This window comes from Rissa tridactyla, chromosome 1, assembly GCF_028500815.1.
Source record: "Rissa tridactyla isolate bRisTri1 chromosome 1, bRisTri1.patW.cur.20221130, whole genome shotgun sequence".
Classification (NCBI taxonomy): domain Eukaryota; kingdom Metazoa; phylum Chordata; class Aves; order Charadriiformes; family Laridae; genus Rissa; species Rissa tridactyla.
Window position 1 is genome coordinate 202818381 of NC_071466.1, and position 20232 is coordinate 202838612.

Consider the following 20232-nt stretch of genomic DNA (forward strand, 5'->3'; position numbering starts at 1 on the left):
CCTATCTGTAAGACATAACTGCCTTCCATCATGCTTATATGGGTGTACTCTTCACCGGGTAAAAAGATGGCTGGATGGCCGGGCCCAAAGAGCTGTGGTGAATGGAGTTCAACCCAGTTGGCGGCCGGTCACCAGTGGTGTTCCCCAGGGCTCAGTACTGAGGCCAGTTCTCTTTAATATCTTCATCAATGATCTGGATGAGGGGATCGAGTGCACCCTCAGTAAGTCTGCAGACAACTCCAAGTTGGGCAGGAGTTTTGGTCTGCTTGAGGGTCAGAAGGCTCTACACAGGGACCTGGACAGGCTGGATTGATGGGCCAATGTTATGAGCTTCAACAAGGCCAAGTGCCGGGTGCTGCACTTGGGTCACAACAAGCCCACGCAATGCTACAGGCTTGGGGAAGAGTGGCTGGGAAGACGCCTGGCTGAAAAGTACCTGGGGGTTTTGGTCGACAGCCGGCTGCGTATGGGCCAGCAGTGTGCCCAGGTGGCCAAGGCAGCCAACAGCATCCTGGCTTTTATCAGAAATAGTGTGGCCAGCAGGACCAGGGAAGCGATTATCCCCCTGTACTCGGCACAGGTGAGGTCACACCTCAAATACTGTGTCCAGTTTTGGGCCCCTCACTACAAGAAAGACATTGAGGTGCTGGAGCGAGTCCAGAGAAGGGCAACGAAGCTGGTGAGGGGTCTGGAGAACAAGTCCTGTGAGGAGCGGCTGAGGGAGCTGGGGTTGCTCAGCCTGGAGAAAAGGAGGCTGAGGGGAGACCTTATCGCTCTCCACAACTACCTGAAAGGAGGCTGTAGCGAGGTGGGGGTTGGTGTCTTCTCCCAAGTTAGAAGTGATAAGACAGGAGGAAACAGGGTCAAGTTGCAGCAGGGGAGGTTTAGATTGGATGGCAGGAAAAATTTCTCCACCCAAAGGGTTGTCAAGCATTGCAACAGGCTGCCCAGGGAAGTGGCTGAGTCGCCATCCCTGCAGTTATTTAAAAGGCGCTTAGGGACATGCTTTAGTGGTGGACTTGGCAGTGTTAGGTTAACAGCTGGATTCAATGATCTTAAGGGTCTTTTCCAACCTAAATGATTCTATGATTCTTAGTCACGCCAGAACGCACACCTGCATGAAGCTTAATATGCTGTTCTGATTTACCTCTGTTCCTGGCCACCTGGTCACAGATGAACGTTTGTTTTTTTTTTACATTAATATTTATTTAGCTAAAAAATCTTCATAAGGTTTGAATTCAAACACTTGCGTTTTCCGAAACTGAGAAATTTCAGCTTTGCAACTGCATCTGAATTTGCCCATTAAATTTGCCAGTAGAGTGCTGGAGCTGTTGTTCAAGCTGAATAGACCGAGCAACAGACTACCAAATGATTGAAAACAGGAGCAATTTTTCCCCATGACAAATAGTTCTCCAATATTAATCACATCAAAGGGGTTCTTAACTGTTTGTCGTTCTGGATGTTTCAGTAATTTTGTAACCACATATTAGTGGATTCTGAAGGGTGGACAACACAGTTCCTGCATCTCTTGCCAAAGGAAGCAGCTCAGCTGCGTGCCAGTGCCAGTTAGGACATTTGTTAGCTGTGGGTCTGAGCAAGCAGCTTTTGTGTGATTACATTAATCTCCTGATGAAAGATGCTCAGTTTTGGATTTGTTTCCAGACTGAACGTCCTCTGTCATATTGCTGTATCCTACTCCTGTCCTCTCAAAGGTCAGTCTGCTACTCCACTAGACTTCTCTTAACCTATACTGGTGCCTTCCAAGTCCTGCTGGCCACCTCCAGGCCGTTGGCTACAATTTCCCACTCCCTTGTCACACCGCAAGTGTTCCAAGCTTTGTTTTTCATCATATCTAGCAGGAGGGGAGAGAGACCACCTCTGATACTACCAGAACACTGTCCGACAAGCTTCTCTCATCGTCTTTTTCACTCTCCTTACCTTGAGAAATGGACTCAAACCAGGAAAAGGCAGAATACTGTTTATACCTAGTGTTAAAGCCCAACCACCTGAGATTTCACAACAGCTGACAGCCCCCATTAGGTACCCATGTACGCCAGTCCCAGCTACAGCACACTTAAAAACTGGGAGCAGAAATAAGCAAATACCTTTTTTTTTTTTTTACAGGACATACAACTACCTTAACCACACTACACACAGATCGACTTATTTTCCTTCCCAAGCTTTTTCCGACTCTTCCAAAGTATCAGATCGTAATAAAAGTGTCAGGAAACTTCTGATGTCTCTGTGCTCTATGGAGTGCCCTGTCCTAGTCCCAACTCTGATCCTGACTGGACACACTTGGTTTACCCCAGCACAAATTAAAATTAACTAGTAATAATTAAATTGTATTATTTCATAATCATGACCAAATCATAAATAATTCAAATATATTAATAATGCATAAGCTTGTGAGAGGTCATACAGCTATTACAAATAATCATCTGTTCACTTAACAACCAACTATCAGTCATACCTACAGAATTTTAATGGGCAGAATTCAAATTAGAACCTGATCAAAATGCAGAATCTTAATTAGTTTTGAGCATAAGCATCTTAGCTGAATATCACTGTCCTTCACGCATTTCTACCTATGATCACTTTAACTACTTTAATCATTAGACAATAGGTCACAGTTTCTAAACATGGTGTTTTGTGTTTCTTTTTAACATTGGACACTTTCAGGTACAAAATTAGCTGCTCAGGTGAGGAAAAAGAAAGAAGGAATACGGCTTCTTTCTTCTTTTTGTGAAAAACTTCAAAATTGCCACAATTTTCAACAACGAAATGAAGACTACTTTAAGGTTTGAAATTGTAAAATTCAGTGACACCGACAGCACTGAGTGATAATTCTAAGATGGAGAATCAAATACCAGTGTATACAATAAATAAAAAAGAGTACAATCTGGTAATTATTTCTGGACAGAGCCTTCATAAAACTGAGTAAATACTTTAAAGACACTTTTCGTTGTAAAGACCGAGTTTTTTTTTTTAAATATATATTCTAAAGAGCTTTTTCTCAATGTAAAGTATGACTCACTCACTAGCTTGATATGTTGATATTTAGTTGCAGAAAATATTTCTCTAAAATATCAGAGAAAGTTTCACTGGAACTAGACATCACGCAAGGTCAAAGTTATAGCAAGGTAACATTAAAGGAGAAGCAAAGCCCACGTCTGCTAAATGTTTTCATGAGAATATATTCTTGCAATTTTAAGGAATTTATTTTTGCAACAGGAATGTATTTTTGCAATTTTAAAGATCTTTCTGTATATTTACAAGCTAACAAAGAGCATGAAAAAGCAGCAATGAAAGACTGCACCGTTTCAGGTAAGGCTCAGAAGGCAATATCAGGCAATATAAGATTTCTGCCTTTTTTCCCCCTCTGAAGGATGTACTCTGACGGTTCACAGACAACTTACATCTGTGTACTTTAAAGACCAAGACCTTCAGTGTTTTTTACTGCTTTTTCATTTGTAGAACACAAAACCTTGATCTCAAAAAATAAAAATAACCACACGATGTTTCACAAGCACTAAACTATTTGACATTCCTTACTGAAATACTCTTAGCATGCATATAAGCCTTGGGTTTGCCCCTTTATTGACCGGCATATCCTGCTGCTAAAGTTTGTGCTTCTACAGGAGGTTGTGCCTGCTGGTCCACTGAAATTTCACTTCACCACAAAACTTCGTTTGTGTACGTCCTTGAACAACTTTACTAAACCCTAAATCTTTTGGGTCTTTGGTTCCTCTTTTAAGACAGATTGTACTGTTTCTTGCAGCTTTCAAACTACTGATGAGCATGAGAACGCCAACCACTTTATAAACACAGTAGAGTGCCATCGGCAAGTCAGGAAGACTCCCAGATTCCAGTGCTGTACTTAAAAAATATTTTTAAAAGTCTAAGTCAATCCTCACAAAGAGCAAGATCCAGTAAGAGACAGAGAAATAGTTAGTTCAGTCCTAATTCTCATACTGAAAAATTTCAATCAGTTAAATGCTGTAGTTTTCATTAATTCTTTAAATATCAACAACTCTCAAAGAACTTCACCAAGGTGCAGATCAGCAAAGAACATTCAGAATTTTGGGTGAATATGATGCGAAGTGATACTGGCCAACATTTTGAAGCCTTTGTCATGATCAATAGCTATGTTAGTAGTACAGTAGTATCAAGAAATGTAAGAAAAACACTGCATTCTACCAGGTGGACTGGAAAAAACGCCATGATGTGGCAGAGGGCAAGAGCCGCTGCTGTAACACCTAAAGCATCAGGTATTCGTGTGCAGGTCTGGATGGGGATGTGACGTGTGTGATGGGGCTGTGGCTCAATGACGTGGCTTGCACACACTGCAGTCAGTGGGACAAGAGAATTATTGCTGCCACCACCTCGGGGAGTGCCGCAAATCCTCCCTTCAACCCTGCTCACAGCAATCAAGCACGAACTGAAAAGAAACCTCTTGTGCCGCTGCACGGGCGCAGGCACACGGCAAGACCTCGCAAGAAATGGCATCTGGGAATATTTAATCACTCGTGAAATAGATGCCATTTCACAAATTCTAAACACCCCCAGCACAAAGCTATCTCCACACGACAACCCGCACAAAGGTAGCACAGAGGCATTCTGGAAACAGAATGAGCTATTATTTCCCTCTCGGCAGCCATCAGGGTTGACAAAGACTCGTGGACTCCCTGTGACTCCAGAACGTGCTTTATAGTTTGTTTAGTGTTTTTTCCGTGGTTATACAGAAATAGTTCAGCTTTGGAACAACCAGCTTCAGCAATGAGCACCCACACACACCCGTCCCTTCATCCAGTCATTGATGGCCTCCCTTACTTCTCTGAAAAGAGGCAGTGCTCATTAACAGTTTGGCCATTTCTTCTGACAGACAAACCTTTGGGGGATCTCAGTGATGAGCGTTAACTGGAAGGTGGCTACCAGCCACCCCGCTGGGCTCCCAAAGCTAACCTGTGCTGCACAATGCTTTCCACCGAAAACCAGACAGATTTGGTCACTCTCTATCACTCACAGATGCCTGCAGGCAGGCAGGCTTCGTTCTGTTCAAGCTCTTTCAGGACAAAAATGCTCATAAACATAGGATTCTCAAGTACTTTTTGTTAAAGACAGGCTGGTATTTAGCATTTGTGATAGACTAGCATATTAAGTATTTCGGTTGTGCGCAAACCCCTCTCTGTAGCTCAGCACTCCCGGTCTTCTCCTGGACTGGAGCAGTTCTGCTGCTCTGGGCGTTTTCGCGAGGAAGTTTTGGGTCATCCCTGCTCTGACATTTTTGAGAGTTTATGGATGGAGAACCAGTCTCCAACCAAATTACTGACAGAACTGGGATAATCGAATTGGAGAATTTCTAGCTTTGGTTTCCAGATCTAAAAGCATTTAGTCTTTCCAATAGTATCTCCTTGCAGCATGAATATTTAATAATTAGATTACTGAAACAAATTGGTTTGAAAATTATGATGTCAAATGCAGCATTATAGAATTTCATGCAAATTTCTTGTCGACTAAATCTCTACCTAATGTTTAATCTCATTTGTTTTTTTCACCTGCTTTTACATTTAATTTACTTAATAATTAGCATTTGTAAAGTTCTTTTATTACAACAGAAATATCAACCAGCTGCCCATTCACTGCACAAGTATCAGTTCTCCCAGGAGATGTCTCTTTCCTACGGTATATGAAGACAGATTGCCTCCATGAATACTGGTGGAAAGGGCTGAGCGTAGGGCTCAGTAATAACAAGTATCAATACTTTAATATTAATTAAAGTATTATGAACAGAACAGTGTGCAAGGATTGCTGGCATGACCTAACAAAGTCTATTCTGTAAAACACAGGCAAAGGCCGGCTGCTAATAAGGAACAATAAGGAACAGCATCTTTTACTCCATCAGTCAAGGCACTACAAGACAGCTCAAGGTGAAAATTTTAGCCATCCAAGGTTCAGCAAGACAAACTCTACCCAGGCTTCTTATTCTTACTTGCACTTACAAGTAACCTTCATTGATGCTTGTACGGTTCACCATGTGTCACTAGTATTACCAAAGGAATGTCATCAGCATCTCAAAAGCATCACTTGAGTTACAATTGCCAAAAGTAATTCTAAGCCCATGGTCAAAAAAGACCGAAAACAAAGAAATCAAGGTGGTTGCTGTAACTCAGGGTGAAGGTAACTTAGCAGAAATATTGACTGGAAGTTCAACCTCCAAATGAAATAGGTTCTAGTTCAGTGTTCTGATCTTGTTTTTCCAAATGCTTCCGAACACTCCAGAAAACAATAAAGAAACAGAAAAAAATGTATTGCTTTTAACTACCCCAAAGTTTCAGACATGCAAAGGTATTGTAAAAAACATGCTTTGAGGTTGAAACCTGGCATATCAACTTACTAGAGAATGTCAAGATTTTATAATTCAATTTAGAAAAACAGAGCAAATCCCACCCAAACCCCAAACTCAAAACACAGATGGGACACCGCTGCCACGATTATACCAAGTTACCAGATGTGGCACTGAATGGTGAGCGTTACCGATACAATTCATCTTCCAAATAACTGACTTGCCAAGTTCCGGTCCCGAACGGCTGCTGCCTGGCCAGCAGAGCGCCCGGCGGGACGCCCGGGCCAGGCTCTGCTGCTGCCCCCGCACTGCTGAGGTGTTAAACCTGGTTCATTTTCTGCTTATACCACGCAGTGGTCCCCGCGTCTTACAGAGTCTGCCAAACCAGCACTCCTCAGAAATGATTTTCCCTTGAGCTGTTAAAATCTTAAAATCAGAATGAACCACATATTTGAATGGGAAGTTAAGTGACAATGAAATATTTATCCTCTTGAAATTTCCACTGAAATCAAAGGGAAGTGGGGGGGCTTAAAAATAATTTCCTGAATTTGCTTTTTTGTTGAACCTGAGACAAAAAACTGTAAGGACAAGAAGTTTAAAATATAGATGAATATTACATGTATTAGCACACCTTTTTAGCGCTGTCCTACTCTCCTTAATTCCTAGTTATTGATATAAAGTTTATTTTTTAATAGTTCTAACAAGAACCTTTTGGCCAACTTAACCTTCCATCTGAAGCACCGAGCTGTTACATTCCATTTCTGTAACAGCAATTTCGACACAAACAGTACATTTTAACTATTGCCAGCAACTGTCTTTCTGCCGTTACAACTGAAATCTATCCAGACTGAAAATTTGAGTTCTTGCGTTCATTGTTTTAAACACACGATGGAAGAGTATTTTTAAAACGGAGCTTTTCCCTGACTCCAGTAGGTGGCAATAGCTCTGCCCTTAAACGCTCAGGCCCCAGGAAGCTCAGAAAAACCGGTGCTTCAGAAGCGGAATGAAGCACCGCATCCCTGCCCACGCACGCTCTACTGGGGAGCCTCCGAATTAAATCAACCACCGGAGCTATCCAAAGAATGATTCCTCCACTGTCAGCCCTAAAATTCACCGGAAATTATTAGTGTCGTAACTGAAAATGGAGCCCCAAGGACATTTAAATAATACTCTAAGACCACTTATAACAAGATAATTATTTCACGCCTGATTTGTGGGAGTGAGCACTTAACACAGAGTGTTGCTCTGCTTTGATTTGTGCACGCAGGTGCAATATCTATGCCAAATCTCAGGAATTTTATAAAATACAGAAACAGTAAGCGGTTACCTGTCTCTAGTTTATGACATTTATAAACATCGGGTGCCAAAGTCTTCATTGTTACACGAAACTCCAAAGTTTGGGATCTGGCAGTACTAGAACTCAGCAGAAATCAAAGTAATCATCTATTTTGCATGGCCTGTGACAACTAAAAAGAACTTTACATAAATAAGTGCTTTTTAACAATAGTTATTTTGCCAAGAAAATATGCTAAATGGGAACATACATCATCTGAATCACAGGTCTGAAGAACTAAATAATCATGTGGAGCCTCAAACTCATCTCTCATTATCATCTATGCAAAGCTAATGTGACAGCTGTGCAAAGCTCCAGGAAAAAAAAAAAGATACTCTATACATCCTACAAGCAAGAAGAAATGCCCAAAGTGCTGCTGTTCAGAAGTACGACCTGCCATCTAACAGACTGCCCATTTCCTAGCCCGTACGAACCGACGAGCTGAGTTAAAATAAGGTCACAACTTTAAATCAAATGAATCAATAATTCCAGCTCATCTTGTGCCAGTGAGGGATTGATCTTACTGCCTCCGTTCTCAAGGAAATGAACCACACACGCCGACAGCACATACAATAATTTATATGAATTAAACTCATCAAACATATTGAATTATTCAACAGTCCTCGTGCAGAAATGTGTTAATTTATATTCTCTCCAAAAGAAAAAAAATACTCTGAAAACTTCATCCTTTTAAGAAGGGAAGAGATCACAATTTCACTATATCAGATTATGTGATTATTGAAGAGTTACTTATTATGGAATAAAGACGTGTAAGATTTGGATTAGGGATGCTGTTAAAGGTACAAGCTGCCATACGGAGGGCTGGGTTCAACCCTGCTGAATGTTCTTTATCAATAAAGATCCCCAATCCCACGCACCTTTCAAAAATATCTTCCCCCTCAAAACAGACAAAATTTCAATTTAGTAAATTTAAGGAGTGTAAAAAAACCTAAAAGAATCTGCTCGGACAGTTTTCACCAATGATTTTTATTTAAATCTGAACCTCAGAGTCAATAACTGAATGTACATGAAAAAACCTGTTGGAAGTATTCCTCTCTCAGAAAATAAAATAAAATCCACAGGCTCCCAAATACGAGTCGGTTCCTTCTGCTTTGGCTCCAAGGCAGAAAGGAATATCCCCAGCTCTCTCGAAGCAGCAGCTCCCTGCACGCTCATGCTCCCTGATGGAGCATCCTCCTCTGCCCCTCGCTCCCATTCCCTTGCCAAGGGGAGCGCCGGGGCCAGGCTCTGCCCCTGCTGAGACACCTCTCTGGGAGAACGCCCAGGTGAGGCATGGACGTCTTTCAATCTGTCCCTAAAAAGATGAGCAGCTGAAGAAGCTGATTAGCAGCGGGCTCCTATGGGCAATGAAAGACTCTTTTCTGCCAATTTTCTCATATATGCTGCCATTTTCTTTCCTTCACTTTCCTGCCTATCTATCTCCATTGTCATCGAAAAGCAAACGTGCTTTTTAAACGGGAAGCAAGATCAATTTATTCTAGTCCCATCTCAGCTGACCACAGAAGGAGTGAAATGAGCAGAAAGCTTGCTCCTTCAACAGGATGTTAAATTCAAATTTTAAACAACCACAGCACCTACTTCCTTGGACCACTTCTAAGTGGTGAAGAGCGCTGACTCAAACAGTTTTCCATTTAAATAACACAGTTTTTCCTGACAGAAACCAGCATTCAGGAATGTTTTAGCTCAAGGGCCACTTTTGCTTTTCTATTCCAGTTATGTCAATGCTACAGCATCTGAAGCAGTTGTTACAAGTAACCCAAACAGCTGTCAGCATCTGTCTCTTCATCACTCCCTACCAGAATGCCTTTTAAATAGTACTCAGAGTAAGATCTAGAAGCAGCGTTCAGCAGCGAAGTGCGATACAGGTAGAGAACACACATACAAATCCCACTTTGTGCTGTGTGTCTCCAACAAATAAATTTTGTCTTTAGCATAGAAACTAAACTTTCCCTGAGTAAGAATACGTTCACTTCATAACAACACTGATGAGGAGTATATTTTGTCCTTCCTTTCAAGCATCCAGAATTTGCCATTGGTTGAGTAGATATAATGAGTTACAGCTATTAATAGTAATTCCTAAGTAATTACCCTAAAGGAATGTAAATAGTTTCAGTTTAGATTATCATGTTGCTCTGCTCATTAAAATGCAGATACAATATACAAAGGACCTTAATTTTCAGGCATTAGATTCAGTAAAAAATAAAATAATAAAAATGTTTTTCCCTCCTTTAACCGTAAAAAAAAAAATTAGGAGACTGTATCTTCTGTTAAAGTTACAACAAAATTCCACCCTCAATTTAAATTATTTAAGTACATATATAGATTATACCATATTTTTAAGTGCTTTTAAGAGATCTTACGGTTATCAGGCCCACCATGAAACAGTTATCTTTTTAAAGCAACTTAAAAACGTGATGTCTCAAATATCTGAAAAGATCACTCAAAGATCTGAGTGGCTGAAAGGATGAGAACATTAAAATTGCACTTATTTTGCTACCTGCTCCTGCATCACCAATAGCACAGCTTCGTCTGCGATCGAGGACACAATATTCTGCATCACTTTATCCTCCTATTCTTCCTATTTGCTCTTACCTGTTAGCAGAGATGGCATTAAAACATGCATGTGAGATTTCTTAAGTTCCTCCTCTACCTCCCCAGCTCTCCAGAATCACACCCGTATGTGCAACCGTTAGACTGTGATTTCACTGTCTAATATCCTCCTCCCAGAAAAGACCTTGAGCCTTAGATTTTAGGTGAAAGAAGATCGTAATCAGTTTCAGATCTTTTTTTCATTTTTGTTTTCGCACACCTCACTAACATGTATGATATATTATTATGCTGAAATACGTACTCCTAATCAAATAGGACAAATAGCGCTGCGCACTGGCACTCGGCCACTCCAGGTTTCCATACTTGCTGGCAACAGTGAAGACAATCAAAAATCAATTCTATTTGAAACTGCATATATTTTGGTTTTCTTTCCTAAATGATCCTGGAGGGGATACGGGGGGATTCTATATTCTGGTTCCTACTGAAGTGATGAATATTTCAATTTAGTAAACATTTAGCATATTGTCCAGAAAGAAATTTCTCCAAGACTACTGGCTATAACCACAGCTCTTCTGAGTGCTGTCAATAGACATGCGGATGGAAACATTCTGTAGATCCTGCTACTCTCCTGAATCATTTACTACCTTTCTACTTTGTAAATGTGAGAACCATAATCCTACGTATAACCTTCACCTATTGATCTGAAGACTTAGCAAGAGAACTACTAGTTTCTCCTCTAATTGCTGCTGAATTATGCAGTGCTTTTCAATGCAGGCCCTTGTAGAAACATTCCAAATCAACATTTCAGCAATAAAATCTTCTACCAATAGTTCCTGCATGACAAAACAAGCAATGTCTACCCATGGACAGAAGAGCACTTCATTCCTGGAAGGCTGCTCTGGTGCCAGCCTTTCTGCGGTAACAGGAAAGGTCTGGATACCCGCTCCCCATGACGTGCTGAAAACAGATTCTCAGCCTTTAAATGTGTTAATACACACATACATTTTTTTGACATTAGTAAAGCAGTCACAGCAACTTTTACAAATGTACTTGTCACATTGCAAAAGCATCTTTATAAGACAGCAACTAGCAAAACAAGTGTAATGAACGTATTTATGTCTGTCTTTATTTACAAGCAGCAAAAGGAACCTGACATTTCTAGAAAAATCCAGCGTTACTACAAAGAAAAAGTATTCTAATCATTTCAACAGTCTCATCTGCTGTGCACTAGACAACAGGCAGCACTGTATGAATGTACAGCTCCCCAGAATACTCCCGAGGCTGTGACAGGCACTGGCAAGTCCCCCGTTGGACATAAACCAGGCTGTTGTCTGAGAATCCAGCTAATGAACTCTCATGGCTGTTTTTTTTTTTAACCACTGGAATCTAGTTAGCATCTAGGCTCGAATGCCACGGTCGTCAGCCACATTCCTGTGGTAGAAACTCTCCTGAAGCTGGGAGACAGGGCTTGACTGCCCGCCTGACCTGCTTCCTCACATTGCCTGGGTAATTTAAACCAAATTTTCCCCAGAACAGGTTTCTGAGATACAGTTAAACTCCTCGGTGAACCTGATGGATACAAGCAACAAGCACACAGTGACACATAACAGCGTTACCAAGCATCTGAGAACATGGTGTTAATTTTTAGATGGAAGGAAGGAGCTCAGAAAAGCACTGGCCAGAGGAAAACGAAGAGCTTCCCAAACACAGAGCTCTTCTTGGACTTCCCTTTGCAATGAATGTCCTTAGAGAGTAGAATGCTTCTTTATATTGATGAAAGCAGGATTTTCCATGAAGCACTAAACTCCTGCGGCAGAAAGATGTTCTTTTAACGAAGTTAAAAATGGCTGAAGAAAGCAAATCACTCAGCTCCTCTCCCTTTATAGATTTCTGTTCCCAATCGTCCTCCTTCGGGGACTGTGGAGACCTGCCAGCTAATTTTGTGGACAGGATGGCTTCTAGGCTTGCCTCTGATCTGCAGATGATGTTATTATTTCTTCATAATTGTTTACTGTATAAAGTCAACATCTTTCTCTCCAGAGGGAGATTTGCTCAGAGTCACTCATAAGCGCCTTTTAGCTCGCAGTTGTGGGCCTGCTGTGGTCTTGACAACATACTCATGTCAAGGTTAATGTCATGTCAAGGCCCTATTAGTGGCTCCTCTCCTTGTGTGGTTATTCTTTCAACTGTAAGAATATTAATGCAATTTAAAGTTACTTCTAGAGCATTCTTGGCTGGCCTTTAGGGTTATTGCAATTACATGGACAGAAGTTTCAAGGTTTCCGAGAGTACTGTGGGAGTAATTGCAATTGTGGGGAAAAATTAGGTTTCGGTTCGTGCTCTGAAAGCACAGAACTGAAAGCAATCACCTCCACAGTCAGTCCTGGCTGAGAGACGGACTCTGCCCATGACCTCTGTCGTGCCACCTGAGTTTCATATCAGAACTTTCCCATTGCATCCCCATCTGTAAAAGCAAGATAATGCTTTTTATCAACTTCATGGGGATTTTATAATTCAATGTTCATGAAGAGAACAGAACTGCAAGCCTTTCTGTACTGCTGCTAAATGCAAAACTTCCCTAAATCCTGGAGAAGAGAGTCCCAACACAGAACCCTCAGACCACACCAAGAGAGAAGACACAGCTCTTCTTCTTTTATTACAAAGTGAATAATTTAAGAATATTCTTGCTCACTGTCTTGAAACCATCCTTCATATGTCCCTGGGCAGAGCTGGAGGCAGCAAGGTTTGCATGTCAACAGCTGTTTTTGTTATCTGGTTCAGTAACAGCGAGGGCAGCGAAGCACCCGATGGTGCTGGTGCCCTGGGCAGGAGGCTCCTCGCCGTGCTGTTCCACTGTAACAGAGTCAGGCTTATGTAACTGATTAAATAAAAAAATAAATCAATCTCTATTCTTTGTCTTACATTTATGATCTTACAAGTGCACCCGTTGCGCATTACTCGTGCTGCTTCACGGCCTGACTTGGACTTGGTCAGATTTATTCTCACGCGGTCTCCCCGCTACCCCCAGGGCAACTGCTGGTCACAGCGTTCCCTATATTCAAAAGAACCAAAATGCTATATTCTCCTTGAAAAACATTTGGACGCTCTAATTGTCTCCCTAGGTTTCTATGACAACCACAGCAACATAAACAGCCTTGCTGGCAGCCACAGGAGGCTGAAATCTCTGCTCTCTCCCCTCCCCACCCCTCCCCAGAACTCCTCAATGTAGAACATACCGTAACCGAATAAATATCATTAACAATAAACATAGAGACGGTGTCTAGTACACCAGGCTGGCACTGGGGAAACTTCTCGCAAATAAAAATACGTTACAGCATTTTATAACAACAGTCAAAACATTGCCTGCTACATCAGTGTTACCGAAGCACCTTGGGATCAACTATGAAGAACAGTGCAAAGCTATAAATGTGTAAATAGGAGGGTTTTCTATGTCAGCTTGTGCTGCTGCAGAAAGGTTTAAAAAAAAATATGACAAGGCCTTCTCTGTTGGTGCCTCTCAGCACCTCTCACCTCGCCGGTAGGTTACACGCCAGGAATTGATAAGCTCCCAAGGGAGCGTCAGGCTGGTCGGGGTTATGGTGGCTGCAGAGCTCCGTGGCCGCGCACACATCCTGTGATGCGCCCGCTGGCACCTCGCCATGGCTGCAGCCCCCAGCCTTCCAGCAGGAAAATCATAAACAAAATGCGGTCGCAGCGGCAGTGAAAAGCTCTGCACGGCACCGTCAACCCGAGCCCAGCAGAAGCCGTTCCTCTGACCCTCCCGCATCAGGCCAAGGTAGCCAGAGCTGCTGCTTTTGCTAATGCTCAGGCAAACTGAGGTCCACCAAATCCCAGACAAATAGCTCAGCTCTTCCTTCTCTCCTGAGCAGGATTAATGGCAAAATAAACTGGCCGTACAAGGCCAGTGTAACTCTGGAGGTTTCAAGCCATTTAAACCCACTCAGCCAATACTGGATGGCACGAAGCCACCAGAATACACAGGAGCTGCAAGGAGGCTGCATGTGATAACTATGGTTATCAGATGTCCATAGATCACGAGATCATCTTTCAAAATGTTAAACCAGTTTCTGATCATAAAAATGCCATGTATTTTGAAAATCACTGCCACTGTACATCCAGCATGTGACAAAGTAACTTCGTGAAACAGAGAGATGCAATTTCAGGCATCAACACAGAGGTAATTTCTTCCCCAGTGCTGTTAGTTTGTCTCAGGCACTTGTTCTCCCTGTGCTGCCAGAAAGACAGACGATTCCTGCTGTTCTGAGACACAACTGGGGATGTAACTACGCCGTTCCCGCTGCAGCAATCTTCTCACTCAGAGAGGAAATCCTATGGCTTTGTGGGACCAATTTGAGACTCAGACTCAGGATTTGAGGAAGGAGAGCTGGGGAGGTACGTGAATGTGAAGTCAAAATCTATGGGGACTCCATCTGGACCAGTATGCAGAAACACACGTATGTGGGAAGAGGAGGAAGAGGAGGTGAAACACTTGCCTGTCCCACAGGGCTCGGAAGGCACAGAAGGTGCCACCTGACATTTCCCAGCATGAAGGACTGGATTTTAGAAAACTGCCTGATTACACAGACCAGGTGGAGGTGAGATTAGAAATTAATGAAATAAGCACTAAAAATGGGGATGAACTTACAATCTTTGGAAAAAGAAATGTGGGTATTTCATTGGTTTTCTTTCTTAAGGCAGGACTTTCACTCTAGTGACTACCAATATAACAAATTTAAAATTGTTTCATTTTCTCTTGAAAGATTTTGAACAGGGTCCTTATGCTACGGAATTAGTGTACAATATGGAAATATTGTGTTTTGCAACGTGGAAAGGAAATATTTCTTCTTTCCTCCCTAATTTGCTCCAATAGTCTGTACAGCAGGGAGTGCTATGTGAGAGCGAACCATGAATACAAAAGGATTACTGATGCCCACATTTACTACACGTTATACAATAACACTGCCTAATAAATAGTTTATCTATCAACTGTTCGTAACAAGTTTATGTTTCCATTTATTTCTTCTTACATAATAGTTTGATTTTGCTAACTACAGACATGCTACTTAAAAGTACAGCATACATGAAGTGAATATGAATTTGGAATACAAAGAGAGATCCGTTAGCTAACAAATAAGAGAGCCCAAGTGCTGGTGAGCACACCAGGATATTAGGTAATATGCAAGGTATGTTGTATAACGCGCCATTGAAGATAGTCACAGAACAAGCAAGAGGGATGAGATTTTGTAGTTTTCACAGTTACTTATTAATAAACAGTAATAGCTCTAAAATGATCACATTTCAAATTAGGATTACAAAGAATATAAGCTACCCTCTTCTGCATTTGGAATGAAATGCTAGACGTAACATTCTAACAGTACTGATTCAAAAGCAGGGCAATTTTAGAGTAATTTTAAACTAATGATTTTACAATTAGTAGATACTTTCATACCTTCCAACCTCTGTCCAATATGACTCATTGCCACTAAGCACTCTGTTTTAACTTCTGAGAAATACACAGAAAAGTTAAAAAGCAAAAATAATAACAAAGCCCAAACCACCCCACAAACCTTTGCGTGTTTCCCAGGTACATTTATGGCATGTAGGTGGCATAGATGAATTAACGGCGAGGAGGTTTTATCAGCAGTAATTACACATCTTATCAGCAGCAATTATATAATTCCCTTGTGGCACTGAACCATTCTAAACTCTAACCCGAGCACTAATCACTAATAAAGTATTGATAAAACCCTTACAGGACGTTGTTCCAACTCATAAAGCCATTCCTTACGGATAGTCAATGCTTAAGAAAACTTGAAGATTGCTGTGACTTCACAGGGAATCTCTGTGCTGCTTAAGAAAATGAGGTGTGATGTGTTTTGCAGTTGCATTGTGATTTTTCTATGAACGCACATATTTTTACATCCCAAGTGCAACGTATGGCATGATGCCGCTTTTAAGCACAGGAACACAGAAATCTGTGGCCACAAACCGTGCTTTTGACAATTTGAACTCTTCAGATTTTTATCATTTTAGATTATTCAGCTGAGCAACCCAGTTTCTTTAGTAGGCCAATACTAGAAGTGTGGTTTAATTAAAGCATTTAAAATGAAAATTAATTCATAAGGTTTTAAGTGTATATCTAGGAAATATGTCCATCAAATGAAGACATTGGGGAAAAGTGATTTTCCTAATTGCTAGTGTACTTTTGACATATTTTGTAAGTGGCAGACTGTACTGAACTGGCTGCACACATCAGGGTCAAGGCTTTTATTTAGAACAGTTGTGAGAATGTAATCACACATTTTTGACTAGGCCAAGTTATTTTTTTCTTCCAGAATATCCTAAGAATAACATTTTATGTAAAAGTAAATGCGTTCTCAATAGCTTAAGATACACTGTCAGTAGAGCACGAGACCAGAAAATCTTGAAAAGTGACATACCTGCCCCACGCTGCTTTCATCGTGGAATCTTTATCAACAGGAATGCATGAGGACTCAATGACACTTGATTTATTCAATTTGTAGCAGAGACCACAGTCTGGATCTAACATACATCCATTACAATAACTGAAAGAGAAATAAATAAATACTTAAACTACACTTTATTCATTTGTACATGTCAAAAACAACAGCATCTCCTAATCAATCTTGGGATGCACATAGTCAAGTTGCCATTGCTGGAGACAAGATAATAGAAACTGCCCAAAAACTAATACAGATGGCTTTCACCTTCTTCTGCACCACATTTTGGTAGCCCTTTGCAAATCTCCCAGTGATACCTGATAAGGTTGTAGGGGAATTCATCCATGGAACGAATTTTAATTAAAAAAAAAAAAAAAAGAAAAGATTAGGGTTGAAAAGAAAGAATCATACATCTTACCTAATAACCAAAGTAGGATTTGGGGACATATGGATGTGGGAGTCAGTCTGAGACCACGATACCATCGGTCTCCATGTGGGAACTTGGCTCCTTAGTTCCCATTACTTTCAACGGACAGTGTCAATATGTCAATGGAGCCAATTCACATACAGGATTCTAATGCCCCAAAATACCCTACCTGCCCTTCACCTGCCACTGCAGGGTGTGCAGTGCTCTCGCAGATCATTCCTGTGCATCGCGCTTGCCAGCCAGCGCCGTACAGATAGCTCTGATTTCCTTGGTAGTCTCACAGAGCAAGAGATGCTCACATTTAGGCAAAGTTTCCTCAATGCAATCTTGCAAGTTATTCAAGTGACTAGACGGTAAAACTGTTCTCTGGACTCCGCTGGTTGCACTGATCACGTCCCCAGTGACTACTGGGAGCCTAGAGAGAGGCCAAGTGCCCCAAAGATACTCCACTTAGGTGCCAGTCCAAAACCTGCCCTCAGAACAAACCGAGTGGTATTTGGGCACGTGAGCTAGGAAGGTATTCCAAAACCCTTCATGTAGTGCAAGTTATCCGAAAGCTTCTGGCACAAGCTTCTCTGGATCTTGCAAATGCTCAAGATCGTTGCTACTGTGGTTAAACTACCACGGTGCTTATCTTCCACAGAAGCCACCTCAGATTCGGAGATATATTCTCACCAGTAAAGCCCCTGATATATTCTAAGGGATAACTTTAGGAGCTAAAAATAGGAAAATGAAAAGCTGTAAACCATGGAGTAATTCTGGAAATTTGAAATCAAAATTAAACTTCGCAATGTAACATCTGGAAACGTATAATTCAGGTGACGAAAACAGCTTCAACATATATCCCTGTAACAACAAAACCAAGGAAATAATCTTTTCTGACTGTGTATATTTATCATAACAATGACTTAGTGAATGAAAAAATAATCTGCTTAAACTACTATACCATTTTGAGAAAAAGTAAAAGTAACTGTATAACAAAGTCCCAAGAAACTAAATCAGTAAAGCAGATTATATGGATTTAAAAAGTCTGAAAGTATGTGCTTAAAATCTACTCATTCAAACATTCCTTACTATGGTGTTTCTAAGAGAGTTTGATAAGGTCAATTCATATGGTAGCTGGCAAAAAAGAGGGCTGGGAAAATGTTAAAAACAATGTATTCATCTGCATTTTCCTCCTCACAAGTTTCAGAAATCTGTCCTCTTTGTTATCGTGTGCCTTCTGAATAGTCAAATTACTGCAGAACTTTCATGTTGTCTACTTTTTAGAAAATAAATCTATTTTAAGTACACCCTCCTCTTGCTTAACTGATAGGTCAAATTCAGGTTTGAACAGCTTTTCATTTTTTTATATTAGGAAAGGTGCATTAAATGAGCTCTTTAAATAGAGATATAAACGGCAGAAAACACTGTTACGATGGAGATGAAACAAAACTTTCAGGTAGAAGTCAATCACCTAACTGTAGTAAACATTTCTTCTCTTGCAAAGATAAACAAGAAAATGATACCTCTGCCATTATCAATTATGAAAGGACAATTCCAATATTACATTAGCGAGACTTAGTTATAATTTTGTTAATCAATATTAGGATGGCAATGGGCAGGAACCAAAACAGTTGACAGGAACAGAAGACTGCAGAAGAATAAAAATATTTTTATAAATCACAAGTGTGTTGAAGTATGTAGTAATAATATTAAAAATAACTGAAAAAAATATAGCATCTTCTAGTGAAAAGAACTCAATGATATCAAACAGGATGCTGGTCTATGATTTTCGAATTGTGAGATATCTTCCACTCAAATCACGTTGTATTTCAAAGTACCTTTTAAACCATGAATTCCTAAAAAGACGCAGGGTGGTAGCACATCCAGCATGGCAGCCTGGCACAGAAAGCAGACATTTCCAAATACTACATGTTACCAAGTGCAGCGGTGGATTTTTAAGTCAACTATATGCAAATTATATTCACGTGCAAAATTTAACACATTAAAGTGGTGGTTAGGCAACAATTCTTTTTGGAAAATTTCAGGATTCAAGGTTTCTCTAGATTTGTTCTTTTCAGGTTTTACTTCAAGCAGAAATATCGTCAAATACCCAACACCAGCCAGAACATCAGCAGGACACAGGAATGCAGGGGAATGACAACCAGACACAGGGATGACTGTCGTCTTTACAGTGTTGCCAGCAGAGGACAGGATGGGGACTGAAAGCCTCATCATTTCCTTCAATGTCCGCGCAAAAATCGATGCACAAGATGAATGACAGAACTGAACCGTGCATTGCCTCTTCTGTCCCACTGACCTTGCTCTATGGATAACTCCCCATAACCTCATATGGTGTTGGGTATCAGTAATTGGTCAATCAGGGAGCAGAAGGCATCTTATTTATTCCTCCCTCACCCTCCAGCAGTCCAGAAAAAACTCGAGAAATTTGATTATCGATTCCAGTGTCTGCCTATGTGGCTGTTAATGCATCTTTTCCTCGGGCTTTATTGGGTACGCACAACCGTGTCTTTCAGTTGGCATTCAACATAATAAAGGCTGCTGGATCTCATGTCATGCCAAATGCCAGAGATTATAGTAACTCTTAACAGTTTAAATAATTTAAAATTATTATTTCCCCACAGCTTTTCTGAAGCTTGTCTTACAGGTTGAAAAGTTAAATAACAAATATTTAAAGACCCTTTACCTTTGGGTCAGGATCTTCTGCCCTCACCTATAGAGCGAGTTCGTACAATCGGGCTTTGACTTCAGGTTTTAGGGACAAGGCCAATTTGTGTCAGAGGAAACCCAGAAACTCAATATACAAGACTTAAAGCCCTTCCAAATCTAACTCCCAGCAGACTTAGGGTAGGCGGTTGCTGTTCAGAGCATCAAGCATTCTTCTGTGCCCCGTTTCATCACTGATATAAAGTGTTTATGTTGACTATGATGAGGCAGACAGGAATTGCTTTTTCCAAGATGAAGGTTGATGCTTTTTCCTCCAAAATCCCAAAATATACACATTACAACTGTTTCGTAACACAGTAAAGGAATCTGTATCGGTTAACAAAGACTAATGATCATTGAAGAT

At 40.9% G+C, this 20232-nt stretch overlaps 1 protein-coding gene across 2 annotated transcripts in view; it reads right to left on the reverse strand.

Moving 5' to 3' along the window:
• Window positions 1-20232, reverse strand: part of SLC2A13 (solute carrier family 2 member 13) — a 168336-nt gene that overhangs the window by 15210 nt on the left and 132894 nt on the right. For both annotated transcript variants that reach the window (XM_054189296.1, XM_054189292.1), the window contains exon 7: window positions 16712-16837. In XM_054189296.1, the coding sequence (XP_054045271.1) occupies window positions 16712-16837 (126 nt within the window). The remainder of the gene's footprint in view (window positions 1-16711; window positions 16838-20232) is intronic.